Source organism: Macaca fascicularis, chromosome 1 (assembly GCF_037993035.2).
Source record: "Macaca fascicularis isolate 582-1 chromosome 1, T2T-MFA8v1.1".
Classification (NCBI taxonomy): domain Eukaryota; kingdom Metazoa; phylum Chordata; class Mammalia; order Primates; family Cercopithecidae; genus Macaca; species Macaca fascicularis.
Window position 1 is genome coordinate 36,615,859 of NC_088375.1, and position 20,278 is coordinate 36,636,136.

The window sequence follows — 20,278 nt, forward strand, 5'->3', positions numbered from 1 at the left end:
TAGTTTCTTAATCTATAAAGAAAAGGGTTGGGGTACTAATAGTTTTCAGATAGCAGTGGGTGTTTGAAACACCTGGTGAGATCACTGGAGAATACACTGGCCGAGACCCCAGTCCACTGGGAATTCTGTGGAGTGGGGCTATTCCGTCAGTTTGGTTTTTTTTTCCCCCTAGGGGATCCTGCTGTGCATCCCTAGACTGGGTGTTAATAATAGTAGTAGCAGTTTAACATTTATAGAGTGTGCTCATTGTGTGCCAGGCACTTGAGCTAAGTATCTTACAAATATCATCTCATTTAATCCTTACAACAACCCTGAGGTAGTTACTATTATTATCCCTGTTTTACAATGAGGAAACTGAGGCTCCCAAGGTTAAATGACTTGCCTTTTAGGCCGGCATTAGAGCCTAAACACTAAACCACTATCTATACTGCATCCTTTAAACTCAAAATCTCCATGACTTTAGTTAAACAAAAATGGGCAGTGCCTTCGCAAAGTCAGCATGCTTTATTACCTGGGAAATATTTTACTGGCCAACTTTCAGTTGAATCCTAAGAAACTCTCCAACTAATTTAAATCCTAAAATGCTGCTGGTAAAGGGTCTCCATTGTAACGACCTCTACGTACAGAGGTCATCTAGAAAAACACTGAATGAGTTTCTTAGGGCCAAATTTTTTAAGGCTAATCTCTGAAAATCATGATGGAAGTCTACAGGAAAATATATACATTTAAATTTTACACAAAGCCTTTTAAGAAAATACTTTAGGTAAAGCACAATCAAGATGTATTCAACACAAATCACGGCATTTTAAAGTAGGAAATCTAAACTGAAATAATATTATCTGTACATGAAAGGAATCAAGCAGTGGCAGCCCAATACACAATCTGTGCATCCAGATACACAGCATAACCACGTTAGAAAATTGTCAATGCCTTGTACGTGGGCCTTTTCTCACTGCTTTTAGAATAGCTAAAATTAAACTACACTTTTAGTTTCTAGAAGCAGTTTTCTCTGCTTTGGATTCAAACCTTTTAATTTACATAAGGGTTTGTGTTTAAGCTGGTCCTTTTCAAGTAGAAAAAGGAAAAACCTAAATTATGCTTGTACAGTAAGTTGACAGTGCCTCTTTAACCTGAACCTTGAGCCCTCAACCCCTGAAGTTACATAGTTCAAGCATCATGTGGATGGGGTGTGCTCCAACAGTCAATGCCACTCGACAGTGTTGACAAAAATCAATTCCATTTATGTATTGTGCACCCACTGTAGGCAAGACAGAGCTAGGTGCTGCCCCTGAGTAAGACACAGCCCCCACCCCTACCCTTCAGATTGTTGTTGGGCGAGAAAACCAGGGAGCCTACATACACTCAGTAGTGTTTCTCCAAGGCTTATTTCCAGAACTCTCAAGGGAAAATAGAGCCCTTGCTTAAAAAACAAAGAACAAAAAAACCCTGAAAAACAATTATAATCCCTTAACTTGCATCCCACAACAACAGGGATAAACCTAAAAAGCAGCATAATAATATTCTGAAGTTTTAGCTTTCCCATCCTCGACCTTAAAAGGCTAACTGCTAAAACGAGTTCTTCAAGTTTATGGACAAGTATGATGAGCGAGAATGGCAGGAAAGAAGGTGGGAAAAGGACGGCTGGTTTTCACATCTGAGTTCTCTTCCAACCTCTACGAGGAGATGAACCTGATCACTAGCTGCCTGTGCTGCAGCTGCAGGCGACGTACTGCGGGGATCACCCAACACCTGCCAGGAATGCCCAGCACCGCTTGTCTCCTCTAATCTTCTTAACCTGGGCCTCCTTTGGAGCAGCAATGGTAAGAATCAAGGTTTCCTTTCTTTCCAGTGAAAACTCAACTTTGTTCTTGGTCAAAAATGCCAAACTCAATTCAAAACATAGTTTCCCCCTTAGTATTCCAGCCCAATTAATATAATCGCAGCAATTCTTAATTTCATTAATATTTTCTACTCAGCAAATAAGAGAATGAAAAACCATTCAGCATGACAACACTGCACTGAAAGAGCTTTCCAGAGAGGCTCTCAAAGGGACAGCTGTACACTTATTTGCAACACCCTTGAGAACATGCACTATTACCTTAATTGAACAGATTAAGAGATGGGGCTGTGGTTTGACACTGTATCAGTGACAGAGCCAGGAAGAAAACTCACTGCTCAATGTTGAATTCCTATCTTCCTAAGCTAATATTCCTTTGAGAGAACAAAATAAAAATACGTGTGTATTGAGCTCTCCTTGGGGAGGATGGGGGAAGTATTCATAAAGCTCTAAAAAGAGAATGAAGCAGTAATTGGAATTAGACCCAATACCAAGAACATTAATAATACCTAACTCATTAGATTCACTTCCATGCCATCCTAATTAGCTTCCACAATTATAACTAAGTAGGGAAGGAAAAGGCCTATTTTTCAAGGGCAAAACATATTTAAGGATTAAGTCATTAGGTTCCCAGGGTCTAACTGGTGCTCCCTGAAAATGACTACTCTTCAATTATGCATTCTTAAAATAGAAGTGAAATGACAAAATAAATAAAGAATATTCCCAATAAGATCTGTACAAATAAGCACAATGATTGGGTGGGGGGTAGGGAGGAATATGTGAGAGAAGAAAAGCACATGAGAATAACATGGGGGTGATTCACTTCAAATCCACACAGAGGAGAATGCCTCTCCCTATTCTCTACCTAGATTGGGCTCAAGGTGATAAGGGAGGGGAAAGGTAGAGAAACAGCCATTAGGACCAAGCCAGCTTTTCCTCTCAGTCACAGGCCACCGGGTTTCAAGAAAAGACCATCTCCCTGGTATTTTAGTTAATAAAGAAAAATACACAGCTGCTCAAGTCCTTGGCCAGTGTGTCAGTATGCAGGGGAACTGTATCCCAACAGGATTCATTCCCTTGTGAGAATCTGCAGGGACTACTATTTTCAAAATCAACACTGGTTAATGTTCTGAATGCTACCAGGAATAAAGGAAGACAGCCTGCCCAGCAAAAGACAGAGAAGAACCACTAGGGAGACCCCTGTACTTATGGTTTACAGATAGCCACCAACAAGCAGGAAGCCGATCCTGGTCCATTATGAAATAATATACCAGACTGGGAGAAGTGACTTCTGCTAATCTGTGTAAGATTTCAGAAGGTTTTCAATCCCCTGCTTCAACTTTCCAGCATTCTTTACTTCCTGCACTAATACACCAGCGGAAAACAGGACAGAGGCATTCAGGTAGGGCCACATTTCCCAGTTTTGTGTTGTAGTGCTCTGATTTGCAGTTCTTATTACAGCAGCAATGGCCTTGTGGAAGCAAGCAAGGCTAACATCTGCTTCCAACAGTCCTGAACAAAAATTTCTCTGGGTATATTCCCAGCTTTCCTTTCTTCTGTCCCACCAAATTCATTAGGTAAATTGGAGCATAATCACCATTGGTACCTACCAGAGCCCCAGGTCTGGGTGCAGCTGCTGCGGTCTTGCTGAGAGCAGCCCTGCCTAGCACCTCCCAGCATCCCAGGTAGGGATGGGCTGCATTGCCTTCCTTATGACATACACATGTTCCCTATTTTCCAGTGCAGTTTCCAACCCTGTCCACGACTGCCTCGCCCCCACTTAATTTACCTCTCCTATACTTATGTGGTTTGCTTCTTATTTTTGAGATGAAACTGTAAACGTGAGAACTCAGGGATCTGAGGTACTTCACATAAACACACTCAAGTATGAGTCTTTCATTTTCTGAAAACAAGAACACAGGAAAACAAGTCCCTTTCCCTCTCCCCTCAGAAATGTGTGCACTTTCCCACCAGGCTAACAGTGGCTACCTCTGCACCACATCACTGATTTCCTGTACACATGACAGTAAGTTATTAAGGACGGGGTTTGCCCCGGGCACACCAGCAGCCGCTGAAGACACCTGGAGCTCCTGCAGGCTTAGCTCCAGTTTGCTCACAGCCTCTCGGAAGGCAAATTTGTTGCGAGTCTGAGGGATGCAGTCCACATAGCCTGAGCAGTAGTCGAGCAGCTGGTGTCCAGTGTCTACCAGCTGGCTGTTGGGCACAGGTTCCGTGATTGCACTGGACAGTAGGTCAGCACATTCCAGCAGGGCCTCTTTGCTGATTTTGTCTGCTGAGATTTTCTCAGCGGCCTGTTTGGTTTTTCTCAGAGCCACTTTAGTACCTGCTGTGCCGTTGGCCATTTTGGCTGGCGAGATGGACGATGTGGGCAGAGGCACTTGAGGTGGAGGCATCACTGGCCTCCCAGCTTTCCCACCGACGGGCACTGCACCCAGAGCTGCCTTCTTTCCTCCTTCCTGTGTTTCTGACGTGGACTGTCCTGCAGTCGGGGCAGTCGGCTCTTCTGTAGGGTCTGAGCAGATGGACGGATGCTGCAGTAGTCTCATCACTGGTGGTGGGGGTGGGGCACACTTTGGTTTTACCCGTCGGGGTCGGTCCTTGTCTCCAGAGGATGTGACCTGATGCTCAGATAAGAGCTTGAATTTATTCCCCTGAGAGTCTGTGCCAATGAGCTGCACGTCAGCTGGAGTGTGTTTCAGAGTGGGTGAGATAAGGACTGGCACTTTGTGGTTGTGAGTGGTTGGGAGGACGGGGGCAGCCTTGGCTGGAGAAGGCCAGCCTGGCTGCTCTCCATCCTCTAGAACTCCAGCCATCCCAAGTCGTGCCCCACCATTCTTCTCTTTGCCCTTGGGGGCAGCTGCCACTCCAGCCACTCCCACCCCTGGAGGGTCCTTCTCTGTAATGGCTAGATCCCCAGAGGGCGTTCTGAGAGGAAGAGCTGTGGCTCCTCTGGGCAATAACTTGGCTTTTGGTCTCTCCCTGCTTGGAGCAGCACCTTCCTCTGATTTTTTTGGAAGCATGTCATTGGCCCTGTCCACATTCTCTTCTGGCTGAGAAGAGGTGGACACTGTCCTTTCCAGCTGGAGTTTGGACCTCTGGCAGTTCCTGGGAAGGGTCATTGCCATCCTATCCTGCTCTGGAAGCCCTGAGGACATGGAAGATGTAGAGTTTGACCTTGGAAAAGGCTTGGAAGTGTCATCACTGGCTGTGGGTTTACCTGCTCGTAAGCCCAGTGTCTTTTTGATTAAGCGTGGTGTAAAGAAGCCTGTGATGCCAGACCACCCACCCCCAGCAGTGCCACTGCCCCCACCCCCACCACCGTCGTCATTACAGAGGTTCCTCTGTGCAAAGCTCCCCCCATAGCACTTGGGTGGCACCAGATTCGCCTCTTGCTGGGCAGGAGTGAAAGAGAACCCATCAGCATGCTGTAGAGAAGCAACAGATGAGAAGTTACCCGTGAGTTCGTATTTCTTATGGGGCTGATTCTCCATTTCTCGGAAGGAGCTGCTGCGTTTGGGGGGTGTGGGAGCATTTCTCTTTTTCATGAAGGAGCTGAAGAAGCCCCCCTTCCTATCCCTGGTGAAGCATGTCTCTTTGGCATCTTCCAAGAGGCTGCTGGGTGACTTGTCTCTTTGCTTTCGAGGCAGTGCTGGGGATCCACTGGAGGCCTGTGCACCTCTGACGAACCCTGACAAGAAATGGCCGATCAGTAACTTAAAAGACAAGAAGTGAATCTATCACATTTGAATTACCGAGGCAGCATTATAAGAGTTTTGTCAGCATTTATCAAGTGTCAGGTGTTGGCAGGACTCAGAGATAAATAATAAATACATTATCATTTCACAGTGACTGGTGTTCCAAACGTGATATGAGTTTTAAAAATCAGGGGAGACAGGGGGCCGGGCACGGCGGCTCACGCCTGTAATCCTAGCACTTTGGGAGGCCAAGGCAGGAGGATCAGGAGGTCAAGAGATCAAGACCATCCTGGCTAACACGGTGAAACCCCATCTCTACTAAAAATACAAAAAATTAGCTGGGCGTGGTGGCGGGCACTTGTAGTCCCAGCTACTCGGGAGTTTGAGGCAGGAGAATGGCGTGAACCCAGGAGGCGGAGCTTGCAATGAGCCAAGATCCGGCCACTGCACTCCAGCCTGGGCGACAGAGTGAGACTCCATCTCAAAATAAAAGAAAAAAAAAAAGCCAGGGAGGAGATAACCCGCCGGTTATTACCTCAACACTCATCCTTTCTTTAAAAACCACCCACAACCTCTTCTCCTCTATCAGGTTCAGCGAAGTTTTTGATGGAACTGTAAAGATGATACCTACTTGGGAACCCAGGGTTAAGGAGATGAAACTGGAGCCAGAGTTGTATGTTGGATGGAAAGATCAGGACGACCAACACTGGCAATGCGGAGCCAAGGGCTTTGTGGGTGGGTAAAAGAGACGCCATGCTTCCCTCCAGGAAGACGGGCATGAAAGTGAACATAAAAGCCTCATACTCCATGCTTCTTTCAACAAAGCAGTTTCTATTTTGATTCTACCTGCCGAGAGACCCATACCTGGTGCTAAACTGGAAGCAGAATTTTCTGTGGCATCCTGTGCCCCTTCAATGTTCTCCTTGTTCTCCACCTGTTTCTTCAGTGTCCGAGTCTTGGAAGGAAGTATAGGTAGCCGGGGCAGGTACGGAACAACAGATGACGAGGAGGCGGCTCTCCCAAGCTCCTCAGCTACCTCTGTGAGGAAGATAAGGGGACCAATAAAAAGTACAATTTCATAACAGAAAAAGGGAGTTCTTTTCAGAAAAGGCACACAACTGAGAAAGAACTGGCAAGTAGAGTACTAAAATACATACACGGAATCACAAAGTATGTACTCTTTTGTCTGGCTTCCTTCGCCCAGTACCGTCTCTGTAGATTTGTCCATGCTGCTATATGTGGCAGCGGTTCTCATTGCTGTGCAACATGCCAATGTGTGAATATACCACAATCCGCCCGTTCTCCTCCTGATGGATGTTTAGGTTGTTTCCAGTTTGGAGTTACTATGAATACGTTGCTAGCATCATCCTGCTATGTGTCTTTTGGTTCACAATGTTATGCACGTCTGATCGGCACAACGTAGGAGAACTGGTGGATCACAGGGTATATGTGCATTCAGGTTTATTAGGCCCTGCCAACCTGTCCCCCAATGGCAATACTATTTCACATGAAAGCTGTGTTTACTCTGCATGCTTGCTAAAATTTGATGTTATTATTTTTGGCTTGATTTTTTTTTTTTTTTTTTGGGAGATGGAGTCTCACCCTGCTGCCCAGGCTGGAGTGCAATGGCGTGATCTCGGCTCATTGCAACTTCTGCCTCCCAGGTTCAAATGATTCTCCTGCCTCAGCCTCCTGAATAGCTGGGATTACAGAAGCAAGCCACCACACCCAGTTATTCTTTGTATTTTTAGTAGAGATGGGGTTTCACCATGTTGGCCAGGCTGGTCTTGAACTCCTGAACTTGTGATCTGCTTGCCTCAGCCTCCCAAAGTGCTGGGATTACAGGTGTGAGCCACAGTGCCCAGTCTTTTTTTTTGACAGGGAGTCTTGTTCTGTCGCCCCGGCTAGAGTGCAGCAGTGCGATCTCAGCTCACTGCAACCTCCATCTTCCGGGTTCAAGTGACTCTCCTGCCTCAGCCTCCCAAGTATCTGGGATTACAGGCACCCACCATGCTTGGCTAGTTTTTGTATTTTTAGTACAGACAGGGTTTCACCATGTTGGCCAGGCTAGTCTCCAACTGCTGACCTCAAGTGATCCATCCACCTAGGCCTCCCAAAGTGCTGGGATTACAGGCGTGAAGCACTGTGCCAGGCCAGTCTGATTTTAATTTAAGCCTTTCTGGTAGGCCGTGGATTGGTATCTCATTGTGGTTTTATTTTGTATTTCTCTATGATGAGTAATGTTGAGCACGGTTATTGGACATCTGGATATCCTCATTTACTAAGTTAACCTTTAACTCCTTTCCATGTCAATATATCCAAGAAGGCCGGGAGCTGGGGCTCACACCTGTAATCCCAGCACTTTGGGAGGCAGAGGAGGGTGGATCACTTAAGGTCAGGAGTTCGAGATCAGCCTAGCCGACATGGCAAAACCCCATCTCTACTGAAAATACAAAAATTAGCCAGGTGTGGTAGCAGGCGCCTGCCATCCCAGCTACTCGGGAGGCTGAAGCATGAGAATTGCTTGAACCTGAGAGACGAAGACTGCAGTGAGCCGACATCACACCACTGCACTCCAGCCTAGGCGATAGAGTGAGACTCTGTCTCAAAAAAAAAAAATGTGTGCATATACACACACACACACACACATATATGAATATCATTTTAAATATTCAGCTATATGGATGTAATAATTTACAGTCCAGTAGATATTTCAGTTGTTCATAATTTCTCACTATTATAAACTATACTTTGATGCAATGTCCTTGTAGTTAAATCTTTGTTTATATTCTTAATTATTTCCTTAAGATCTATTTCCAGAAATGGAATGTCTGGTTATCGTTTTTACAACTTGGTTCTGCTTTGTAGATGTAGTTTACACTTATTTTTTCCTTTTTTCTTCCCTACATTCTAAGTATTGATGCTTAAAGAGCTACCACACTTACTAAGGTTACTGATAGGGAGGCTGAATAAATTTCTAATTAAAATATAATTTCAATTTTTTGAGACACAAAGATGCACTGAAAATAGCAAAATAGCAACATAGCAATAATAAAGGTCAAAAATTAATTCAATACCATGAAACAGAGTCCAAAACTACAAAAGTTGATCATTTTTTAAATGTAATTACCATTATCGCCACCACCACCACTACCCAGAACTAGTCACCAACAGTAAATCCAACAGATTCTCACCTTCAGAAATGCTGGAGTCATGGAACATGGTTTCAAAAGCTTGGTGTGTTTCAGCAAAAGAGGGCCTATCGGCAGGGCTCCACTTCCAGCCTGTGTAACAGAAGAAGAAAATATTAAAAACTCCTTGCAGAAGTTCAATATCCAGTGGTATATCTAATAACGAGGTCTATGCATCATGATGTATACTTATTAGAGTTACAGCATGTTCACAATGATAGCAACATAGCTCTAGACTCAGAGGTATAATGAACCCACTTTCTTTTTTTTTTTTTTTTTTTTTTTTTTTTGAGACGGAGTCTCACTCTGTCGCCCAGGCTGGAGTGCAGTGGCCGGATCTCAGCTCACTGCAAGCTTCGCCTCCCGGGTTCACGCCATTCTCCTGCCTCAGCCTCCCGAGTAGCTGGGACTACAGGCGTCCGCCACATCGCCTGGCTAGTTTTTTTGTATTTTTTTTTTAGTAGAGACGGGGTTTCACCATGTTAGCCAGGACGGTCTCGATCTCCTGACCTCGTGATCCACCCGTCTCGGCCTCCCAAAGTGCTGGGATTACAGGCTTGAGCCACCGCGCCCGGCCTGAACCCACTTTCTAAATTCCTTTTTCCTTTTTCTTTGAGACAGGGTCTTGCTTTGTCACCCAGCTGGAGTGCAGTGGCACGATCTCGGCTCACTGCAGCCTTGACCTCCTGGGTTCAAACAATCCTCCTGCCTCAGCTCCCCAAGTAGCTGGGACTATGGGTGTGCAACACCACACCTGGATAATATTTTTTTTTTTTTTTTTTTGAGACGGAGTCTTACTCTGTCACCCAGGCTGGAGTGCAGTGGCGTAATCTCAGCTCACTGCAACCTCCGCCTCCTGGGTTCAAGTGATTCTCCAGCCTCAGCCTCCAGAGTAGCTGGGGCTACAGGCACATGCCACCACGTCCGGTTAATTTTTATATTTTTAGTAGAGACGGGGGTTTCGCCATGTTGGCCATGCTGGTCTCAAACTCCTGACCTCAGGCGATCCACTCACCTCAGCCTCCCAAAGTGCTGGGATTACAGGCATGAGCCACTGCGCCCAGCCAAAGTGAGCGCACACAGCAATCTCAAACTACTGTATTTTTTTATATAGACAGGATTTTGCCACATTGCTCAGGTTGCTTTTGAACTCCTGAGCTCAAGCAATCTGCTCACTTCGGCCTCCCAAACTGCTAGAATTATAGGTGTGAGCCACCACACCTGGCCATGAACCCACTTTCTAAGGCTGGGGCTTCAATTTAGCCTCAGCTCCTATTCCCTCTACTAAAAGGATGAGGAGAAACAGGGAGATGGTTTAGAAAATGGCAAGTTTTCTTCCACTTGAAAATAACAGAAGTAAAACCTGTCTTCAAACTCAGCCTAACCATACAAATAATCAACTGTATATATTCAGAAATATAAAAGGATATCAAAAAGGAGGAGCTCAGAGTTCATTTTTGACAAAGTGCAACAGAGAACGTCAATGTTCAATGAGGAAAGAACACAGACTTACGTTTAAACACAACTGCAATTGGGTCCAGGCCCGGTGGCCCACACCTGTAATCCCAGCATTTTGGAAGACTAAGGTGGACAGATTAGTTGAGACCAAGAGTTTGAGACTACCCTGGTCAACATGGTGAAACCTTGACTCTACTAAAAATACAAAAATTAGGCCGGGCGTGGTGGCTCACACCTATAATCCCAGCACTTTGGGAGGCTAAGGCAGGTGCATCACTTGAGGTCAGGAGTTCGAGACCAGCCTGGCCAACATGGTAAAACCCCATCTCTACCCAAAATACAAAAATTAGCCAGGCATGGTGGTAGGCGCCTGTAATCCCAGCTACTTGGGAGGCTGAGGCAGGAGAATCGCTTGAACCAGGGGGTCGGAGGTTGCAGAGACTGCACCACTGCACTCCAGCATGGGCAACATAGCGAGACTCCGTCTCAAAAAAAAAAAAGTAAAATTAGCTGGGCATGGTGTGTGTGCCTGTGGTTCCAGCTACTCAGGGGCTGAGGCACGAGAATCACTTGAACCCAGGAGGTAGAGGTTTCAGTGAGCCAAAATCGTGTCACTGCACTCCAGTCTGGGCAACAAAGCAAGACTGTTTCAAAAATAACACCAACAAAAACAAACAAGCAAACAAACAAACCTTGCAATTTAATTCACTACTCACTTTCCTACCTTTTCATCTGCAAGCAATCAGATGCTTCTGTTTATCCACCACAGAGGTTATTTTTATGCATTCTTCATAGTCTTTAGCAACCATTTTTATCTAGTTGAAAACAGTCCTCCCCACCTTAATCTCTAAACTCAATTTCTTATCTTATTAAATATGCAAATGTCTCTGAGAAACTGGGTCAATATTTAGGCCATAACAACTATGCTTAGGATTCCAGTAAGATTCAATGGTATATGATATGACAACTGCCTGATCAATGATAAATTCTTTAAATGTCATGAGGCTGGATTCAATCTAACAACACTGAGAGGAGAAATATTTCTAATTTTGTTAACTATTCTGAACTGCTAGCTTATGCCTTCAAAATTAAAACATGCAAAAATACTCACATGCTCTCATAAGTTCATAAACCTTAGGGGGGCATCCCTCAGGCTGTTCCATTCGATATCCTTTTTCTAGTAGGTCATAGACCTGAGACAGGTCAATACCTGGATACGGTGACATTCCATAGGTAGCAATTTCCCACAACAGTACCCCAAAAGCTGCATAAGGAATTAAAATAAGCACTTAGTGTTTCTTCTCCGATTTATTTTTTATTTTAGATAATCAGGTGATTCTCTTTCAAATTTTAGGCAACGTTCACATACTACTACAACAACATTAATATATAATATACTCATCAATTCTTACAGCACGGCTTGTCCTTCTAAAATATTTGCAACAGGAATGCTACAGATAATCTCAAGACAGTTTTATTTAAATTTCCCAATTTTTATTTAGCTTTCCTTTACTATAATGAGGGAAAATAAACTATGACCATTTAAGAAGTCTGAGGCATAATTCAACTATTCTTAGAAAAGTTTTTGATATACAGTAGTCACCCCTTATGCCATGGTTTCACTTCCCATAGTTTCAGCTACTCACAGTCATCCAAGGGCCAAAAATATTAAATAGAAAATTCCAGAAATAAATTCTAAAGTTTTAAATTGCATGCTGCCCTGAGTTGCATGATGAAATCTCAAGCCATGCTTCTTCTTCCCACCTCACACGCAAATCATCCTTTTACTCAACATATCCACAACATAGATGCTACCCACCCCTTAGTCACTGAGAAGACCTCTCGGTTATCAGATCAAATAAAGATTATATACCCAGGGCTTGACACTATCCTTGGCTTCAGGCTTCCAAGGGGGGTCTTAGAATGTATTCTCCTGAGGATAAGGGAGAACCATTGTATCTAATAAGTATAATAGTTTTAAAGTCAGCTAATATAAGAGGAGTAAAATAAAAACAGATTCATTTAAAATCAGATAAAATTCAGAGCAGAAAAAAATTTGATTTTTGTCACAGTTATTTGAGTTTGAGATTTCTAGTTAAAAGTGACTTAGAATCCTATGACTATTTCTATTGGTCCACAATCCAAATTTCCAGATTTTTCAGTCTATGAAGCCAAGTCATATTACTTCTCAGAGCAGTAGAAACCAGATCAGTTAAGACAAATTCTAGATGAAACCTGTTGCAGGAAGTCAGGGACCCCAAATGGAGGGACCGGCTGGAGCCGCGGCAGAGGAACATAAATTGTGAAGATTTCATTTTAATATGGACATTTATCAGTTCCCAAAATTAATGCTTTTATAATTTCTTATGCCTGTCTTTAATAATCTCTTAATCCTGTTATCTTCGTAAGCTGAGGATGTACGTCACCTCAGGACCACTATCGTGTTAACTGTACAAACCGATCGTAAAACATGTGTGTTTGAACAATATGAAATCAGTGCACCTTGCAAAAAAACAGAGTAACAGCGATTTTAGGGAACAAGGGAAGACAACTATAAGGTCTGACTGCCTGCGGGGTCGGGCAGAATAGAGTCATATTTTTCTTCTTGCAGAGAGCCTATAAATGGACATGCAAGCAGGGAAGATATTGCTAAACTCTTTTCCTAGCAAGGATTAATATTCTGGGAAAGGAATGAATTCCTGCGGGGAAGTCTATAAACGGCCACTCGGTGAGTATCTGTCTTATGCAGTTGAGATAAGGACTGAAATACGCCCTGGTCTCCTGCAGTACCCTCAGGCTTACTAGAGTGGGAAAAAACCCACCCTGGTAAATTTGAGGTCAGACCAGTTCTCTGCTCTCGAACCCTGTTTTCTGTTAAGATGTTTATAAAGACAATACGTGCACCGCTGAACATAGACCCTTATCAGTAATTCTACTTTGCCCTTTGCTTTGTGATCTTTGCTTTTGACCTTTGCCTTGTGATCTTTGTTGGACCCTTATCAGGAGTTTCTGATTTGCCCTTGTCCTGTTTCCTCAGAAGCATGTGATCTTTGTTCTCCTTTTTGCACTTTGAAGCATGTGATCTTGTGACCTACTCCCTGTTCTCTCACTCCCTCCCCTTTTGAAATCCTTAATAAAACCTGCTGGTTTTGCAGCTCAGATGGGAATCACCATCCTACCGATATGTGATGTCACCCCTGGAAGCCCGGCTGTAAAATTCCTCTCTTCGTACACTTTCTCTTTATTTCTCAGCCGGCCAACACTTACGGAAAATAGAAAGAATCTACGGTGAAATACTGGGGGCGGGTTCCCCCAATAGAAACCTCATCACGCTTCCCTTGAAAAAAAAACAAAGCTCTGTGTCACAGTACTCTGCAAATGAGTGACAAAACCTAATGTGAGGCTGGGCACAACGGCTCATGCTTGTAATCCCAACACTTCGGGAGGCCAAGGCAGGTGGATCATTTGAGGTCAGGAGTTCGAGACCAGCCTGGCCAACATGGCAAAACCTCATCTCTACTATAATGACAAAAATGAGCTGGGCATGGTGATGCATGCCTGTAGTCCCAGCAACTCTGGAGGCTAAGGCAGGAGAATCACTTCAACCCGAGAGATGGAGGTTGCAGCGAGCTAAGATTGTGCCACTGCACTCCAGCCTGGACAACAGAGCAAGGCTCCATCTCAAAAACAAACAAACAAACAAACAAAACAAAACAAACCTAATGTGGAAATAAGATGCTTTACAGAGAGGATTATCAGCACTCCAATGTAATATGAGATCTAGACTGTGAGCTCTCTGAAGGCAGGGACTTCTTTTTTAAAACTAACTTACTTTCTCTCCCTCTTTTTTGTTTGAGACGGAGATTTGTTCTTGTTGCCCAGGCTGGAGTACAATGGTGTGATCTCGGCTCACCACAACCTCCACCTTCTGGGTTCAAGTGATTCTCCTGCCTCAGCCTCCTGAGTAGCTGGGATTACAGGCATGCGTCACCACACCCAGCTAATTTTGTATGTTTAGTAGAGACGGGGTTTTTCCATGTTGGTCTGGCTGGTCTTGAACTCCCGACCTCAGGTGATCCACCTGCCTCGGCCTCCCAAACTGCTGGGATGACAGGCATGAGCCACTGTGCCTGGCCCTAAACTTTGTTCTTTACACTTTTTTTTTTTTTTTTTTTTTTTTGAGACAGAGTCTCGCTCTATTGCCCAGGCTGGAGTGCAGTGGCGCCATCTTGTCTCACTGCAACCTCTGCCTTCCTGGTTCAAGCAATTCCCCTGCCTCAGCCTTCAGCCTCCTGAATAGCTGGGATTACTGGTATGTGCCACCACGCCTGGCTAATTTTTGTAGTTAGTAGAGATGGGAGTTCACCATGTTGGCCAGGCTGGTCTCGAACTGTTGACCTCAAGTGATCTGCCCATCTCGGCCCAAAGTGCTGTAATTACAAACGTGAGCCACCACACCAGGCCTATACTTCTGTTTATGCAAAGTTCTTAGCACAGTCCTGGCAGCTAGGAGGTATTTAACAAATACTTGCTGAATAACTGAAGAAGAATGGCAGGTAAAGGTAGAGGACACTGAACATCGTAAGAGAAGCTCTAAAGAATCAAGACATTTAAAAAAAAAATAAAATGACACCAAAAAAAGTCCCTTTCAACCTTACCCCAGACGTCAGATTTAATTGAGAAGGTATTGTAGGCAAGACTCTCTGGTGCTGTCCACTTAATAGGAAATTTGGCTCCAGCATGAGCAGTATAAGTGTCTCCAGTCATCAATCTACTTAAGCCAAAGTCAGCCACTTTTACCACATGGTTTTCTCCCACTAGGCAGTTACGAGCTGCAAGATCTCTGTGGGAAAGAGAACCCTAATGTGATTCCATTCAGACGGTGAGGAAAATGGTCGTGAACACTCTATTCTTGGTTCTTTGTGTTACAGGCAGAGTTAAGTAAGTGCTGACAAATATGGTAGTATTTTCCGACAATCACTAACATCTTAGAAAGCCCACTAATGATATATCACTGTAGAGCACTCATCAAGAAGCAGAATAAAGCAGGCTTTATAAAATGGGTCCCTATTTATAAGTACACTGGGATAGGTGAGCAATAGATGCTTTTCTACAAGACTTTAAGTTATTTACTAAGGCAGAAAACTATTTTAAACACTCAGCCACTAGGCCAGGTGTGGTGGCTCATGCTTGTAATCCTAGCACTTTGGGAGGCCAAGGTGGGTGTATCTCCTGAGCTCAAGAGTGCAGGACCAGCCCGGGCAACATGGGGAAACCCTGTCTACAAAAAAAACAAAAAAACAAAACAAAACAAAACAAAAACACTTAGCCGGGCATGGTGGCACATTCCTATAGTCCCAGCCACTCAGGAGGCTGAGGTGGGAGGATGGCTTGAGCCCAGGAGGCAGAGAGTGCAGCAAGCTAAGATTGCATCACTGCATTCCAGCCTGGGCGATGGAGCCAGACTGTCTCAAGAAGGGGAAAAAAAAAAGCCACTAGATGGTGAAAAAGGATCTTGGATACAGTGCTGGGCAAAATAAAGAGAGCTCTCTGGCCAGGCATGGTGGCCCACACCTATAATCCCAGCACTTCGGAAGGCTAAGATGGGAAGATCACTTGAGGCTGGTAGTTTGAGACTAGCCTGGTCAACATAGCAAGACCCCATCACTATTGTAATTTTTTTTTTTTTCCCAAAGAGAGTTCTCAGTTTTGAGAACAGCAAAGGCCCCTTATTAATACTTTAATCAGAGTACAGTACGTTTGTTTACAAGTTAGAAGTGACATTATAATGGGCCCTGTGAAATACGAAATTACTTTCTTGAATCATCCGAAATTTTCTGGGAAGGTTCTCACATTCTTCCTTTTATCTGCATGTCAAGCAGGATGGCTTCATGGTTAGTCAGAGGTAAGTTTTACACACCTATGGATGAAATTCTTCTTCTCTAAGTACTCCATTGCAGAAGAAATCTGAGTGGCCATGTAGAGAAGCACAACTGCAGTCACCTCTTCTCGGTTGCATTCTCGGAGGTAATCCAGCAAATTCCCATATGGCATGTATTCAGTCACAATGTAAAATGGTGGCTCCAAAGTACAGACACCTAAAAATTGAAGAATAGTGCTTGTTTTTGTTAATGTACATTCAAACACTTCAAACCACTTTCGTCAAGAATAATTTGACAATTTTTCAGGTCTAGTTCGGCAGTAATCTTTTCCCTTTTTACCACCACATTCTCTGAAATTAATAAGCAAAAATTAAGAAGCTGGTTTATATGGGAGTCCTTGCTTCCACTATATTGTTCTCTGGGAATTCTTTTTTTTTTTTTTTTTTTTTTTTGAGACGGAGTCTCGCTCTGTCGCCCAGGCTGGAGTGCAGTGGCCGGATCTCAGCTCACTGCAAGCTCCGCCTCCCGGGTTCGGGCCATTCTCCTGTCTCAGCCTCCTGAGTAGCTGGGACTACAGGTGCCCACCACCTCGCCCGGCTAGTTTTTTGTATTTTTTAGTAGAGACGGGGTTTCACCGTGTTAGCCAGGATGGTCTCGATCTCCTGACCTAGTGATCCGCCCGCCTCGGCCTCCCAAAGTGCTGGGATTACAGGCTTGAGCCACCGCGCCTGGCCTGTTCTCTGGGAATTCATATGCCTCTGAGTATTTGTCTGTTTGAGCAAAAGCAGCGTGCTTGTATTAATTCTATAAGGGGCCAAGAAAACCAACATGTCCAGACTTTTGTACACTTTTGATTCTCCTCCTCAACTGCAGGCTAACAATACTTACTCAAAAGTAATAGCAATTGTGCACATGCTGAAGACTATGTGAGCCCCACCTGTAATACTGCTTTGTAAAATGATTTTCATTGTTTCCATAGTCAAGGAATTCACTGATATATGGCAGATTCCTTATAAAAAACCAACAAGAGGTCGGGTGCAGTGGTTCACGCCTGTAATCCTAGCACTTTGGGAGGCTGAGGCAGACAGATCGCTTGAGACCAGCAGTTCAAGACTTGACTGGCCAACATAGCAAAATCCTGTCTCTACTACAAAAATTAGCTGGGTGTGGTGATGCACGTTGAGGCACGAGAATAGCTTGAACCTGGGAGGCAGAGGTTGCAGTGAGCCAGGATCATGCCACTGCACTCCAGCCAGGGTGACAGAGTAAGACTCTATATCAAAAAAAAAAAAAAAAAAAAAAAAAAAAAACCACAACAAAAAACACCCCCATCCAAAAAAAAAAAAAAAATCTGGCCCTATTTTTAAAAAGTAAAAGAGCTTAGTAAAAGAGTTCTTTGTGACCTGAACAGTGAGAAGCCAATCTAACATAGTACAGCATTTCCTGCTTGTAAAGGTAAACTGATGGGTGTGGTCACAGTTTTTAATTTGCTTCAACAGTCCTTCAATGTCTCTTTATTTTGCAAAAACATTTCATGAGTTTTTGGTTCAGTACCATTTTGAACACTTCTGAACTTTGAATCTGGGGCAATTAGTACAAACTGAGCAGTTTTATATACTAAAATCAATCAGGCCACTGCTTCTTGGGCCATTTTAAAACATGGAACCTACTGATTAAAATAAGTACTTATGGAAGTGGATTTAAACCTGCAGCTTCCACCATGGTGACTGAAAAGAAAGCTTTGGGGCTGGGGGAGCGGGGGAAGGCTGGGCATGGTGGCTCATGCCTGTAATTCCAACATACTGAAAGGCCCACATGGGAAAATCACTTCAACAGCAGCCTGGACAACAGAGTGAGACCCTGTCTCTAAAAAAAAAAAAAAAGAGGGCATTTGGAGATAAGAAGGGGTTACAGGACAAGCATTTTTGGAGGATATCTATGGTTCAGGCAAGGTTCCTCACCTAAAAGTTGTACCAGATTAGGATGCTTGATTTCCTTCATTACTGCAGCTTCTTTTAGGAACTCTTCTACCTCCATGGTATCTTCCTGGAAAAAGGGAAAGGTAAGAAAGAAGAAAACGAGAGGGACAAACCCCCAACTTAAAATCATTTGATTCATCTCACAATCCTAAAGCTTCAGCTTTAACAGTAAAAAGAAGTATCTTTTGAATATTTTAGCATATTACAAGAAATAATTTTTATTTCAATTTATTTTTTTGAGACAGGGTCTCACTCTGTTACCCAGGTTGGGGTGAAGTGGTACGATCTCACTGCAACCTCTGCCTCCTGGGTTCAAGCGATTCTCCTGGCTCAGCCTCCCAAGTAGCTGGGATTACAGGCATGCACCACCATGCCTGGCTACTTTCTGTATTTTTAGTAGAGACGGGGTTTTGCCATGTTGGCCAGGATGGTCTCCTGACCTCAGGTGATCGGCCCGCCTGGGCTTCCCAAATTGCTGGGACTACAGGCATAAGCCACCACACCCAGCCGAAATGATTATTATTTTAAGAAGTCCAACTTAGAAAGAAAAATGTCCTGGAGTAAAAATTAGCAGGAGAAGCAAAATTCAGCAATCATGTCCTATAATCAACTGAAACACAGGAGCCCTGTATTGGATACTTCAGTTCTCTCACAATTTATTTCTTCAGATATCTCAGGCTTTGAATGAGGAGACCTAGCACTTAGCTGCTTACATACTTATCTTCTTGATTAGATCATAATCTTCTTAGAGAGCAAGGCCTTATATATTGCTTTACACTCAGAATATGCTTAAGAAACAGAACTGACTACTACTTATTAGCTGAAGAATAGCCCTTATGAGTGATATACTAGAGACAGTTACTGAGGGTCTGGGACAATCAAGTGAGTGAAAACCTTATAATTTGATACTGGGAGGTTTAAAGGAGACATATAGTAGTACCAGGAAAAAGATTTCTGTGAATGTTAAGAAGTGCTCTAACTGCAAAGAGACAGGAGGAACAACAACAAGGGAGAGGAAGGACAGAACAAGAAAGAGGCCCATGATTCTCAGACAAGGCACATAGAATTCTGTCCAGCAGGGGTCGATCTCAGGAAGCAAAAGAGCTTATTTTGCTTTTATAACTTTTAATTTGCTTCTAACCTCCCACTAAGATCTACATCAACAGCCTCCAGAGACAGACCTTTCCCACATGTGGGTTTCATTGCATTGCAGTGAATAATCTACCTCTGCATTGTCAGCAATGGCACTAGGGTTAATCATCACAATTTGCTGATGTGCTTGGCACCAGTGGGTGGAAAGTGTTCCAAAGTTAAAGAAGAGCATGCTCATATTTCCAAGTGATTGAGCACAAAAGAAAAAGATGCCTGAAAACTGTAATTCTCAGCAACCCACCTTCAATGTTTTCACAGCAACTGTAAGGCTGTATTTCTTCCAGACGCCAACGTAAACCTCTCCATACTGACCGCCCCCAAGTTTGTGCTTCATGGTAATATCCGTTCGTTCCATTTCCCATTTGTCGTGGATGGGGGACACACCATAGACCGTAGGCTTATTACACTTGGGTGCTGGGTAGTGTAATGTTGTCACCAGCCCATCAGCCACTGTGGAGTGATGGTGTACAAGCTCTGCCAAGGTGCTGAAGCGGCTCTCAGCAGTCACATATACCTGGTAAGAAAAGCAGAAAAGCTAAACAACTTGAAAAGAGATTAAGAATTGTTTTTTTAAAGCCCATATTTCACTGGCCTGAAGATAGGAGGCTATCTTTAAAAAAAAATTTTTTTTTTCTGCAGACAGGGTCTCACTATATTGCCCAGGGAGGTCTCAAACGCCAGCCTCAAGCAATCCTTCTGCCTGGGCCTGCCAAGGTGCTGAGATTACAGACTGGGTCACTATACCCAGCAAAAGTTTATCTTAATTGAGGTAAATTTAAAAGTTAAATGATGACTGCAAGGGTAAACATAGAACTTCAGTTTAATCTTACTTAATCTGCCTTTCCTATTCTTCCTAAATTAGTCTTGGGGAAAACCTTCCAAGATCTCTCTCTGGATCATCAAGCTCATTGGTCTTCAAATATATATATTTTTTCATATATATATGTATTTTCATATATATATATATATGGTTTGTTTTTTTTTTTTTGAGACAGAGTCTCACTCTGTTGCCCAGGCTGGAGTGCAGTGTCACAACCTCAGCTCACTGCAACCTCTACCTCCC

General features: G+C 43.8%; 1 protein-coding gene across 9 annotated transcripts in view; it reads right to left on the reverse strand.

Moving 5' to 3' along the window:
* Positions 1 to 3,706: 3,706 nt before the first annotated feature.
* Positions 3,707 to 20,278, reverse strand: part of ABL2 (ABL proto-oncogene 2, non-receptor tyrosine kinase) — a 121,605-nt gene continuing 105,033 nt past the window's right edge. For 4 of the 9 annotated variants that reach the window (XM_005540111.5, XM_005540110.5, XM_065531313.2 and 1 more), the window contains 9 exons: positions 19,457 to 19,729; positions 18,046 to 18,130; positions 16,123 to 16,300; positions 14,861 to 15,045; positions 11,314 to 11,466; positions 8,748 to 8,837; positions 6,418 to 6,591; positions 5,313 to 5,546; positions 3,707 to 5,003 (listed from right to left, as the gene is read on the reverse strand). In XM_005540111.5, coding sequence (XP_005540168.1) covers positions 3,823 to 5,003; positions 5,313 to 5,546; positions 6,418 to 6,591; positions 8,748 to 8,837; positions 11,314 to 11,466; positions 14,861 to 15,045; positions 16,123 to 16,300; positions 18,046 to 18,130; positions 19,457 to 19,729 — 2,553 coding nt within the window. In that variant the 3' untranslated portion in view covers positions 3,707 to 3,822. Of the gene's footprint in view, positions 5,547 to 6,417; positions 6,592 to 8,747; positions 8,838 to 11,313; positions 11,467 to 14,860; positions 15,046 to 16,122; positions 16,301 to 18,045; positions 18,131 to 19,456; positions 19,730 to 20,278 lie in introns of all 9 variants that reach the window. The other 5 variants (XM_005540108.5, XM_005540107.5, XM_065531220.2 and 2 more) reach the window with 2 other exon arrangements.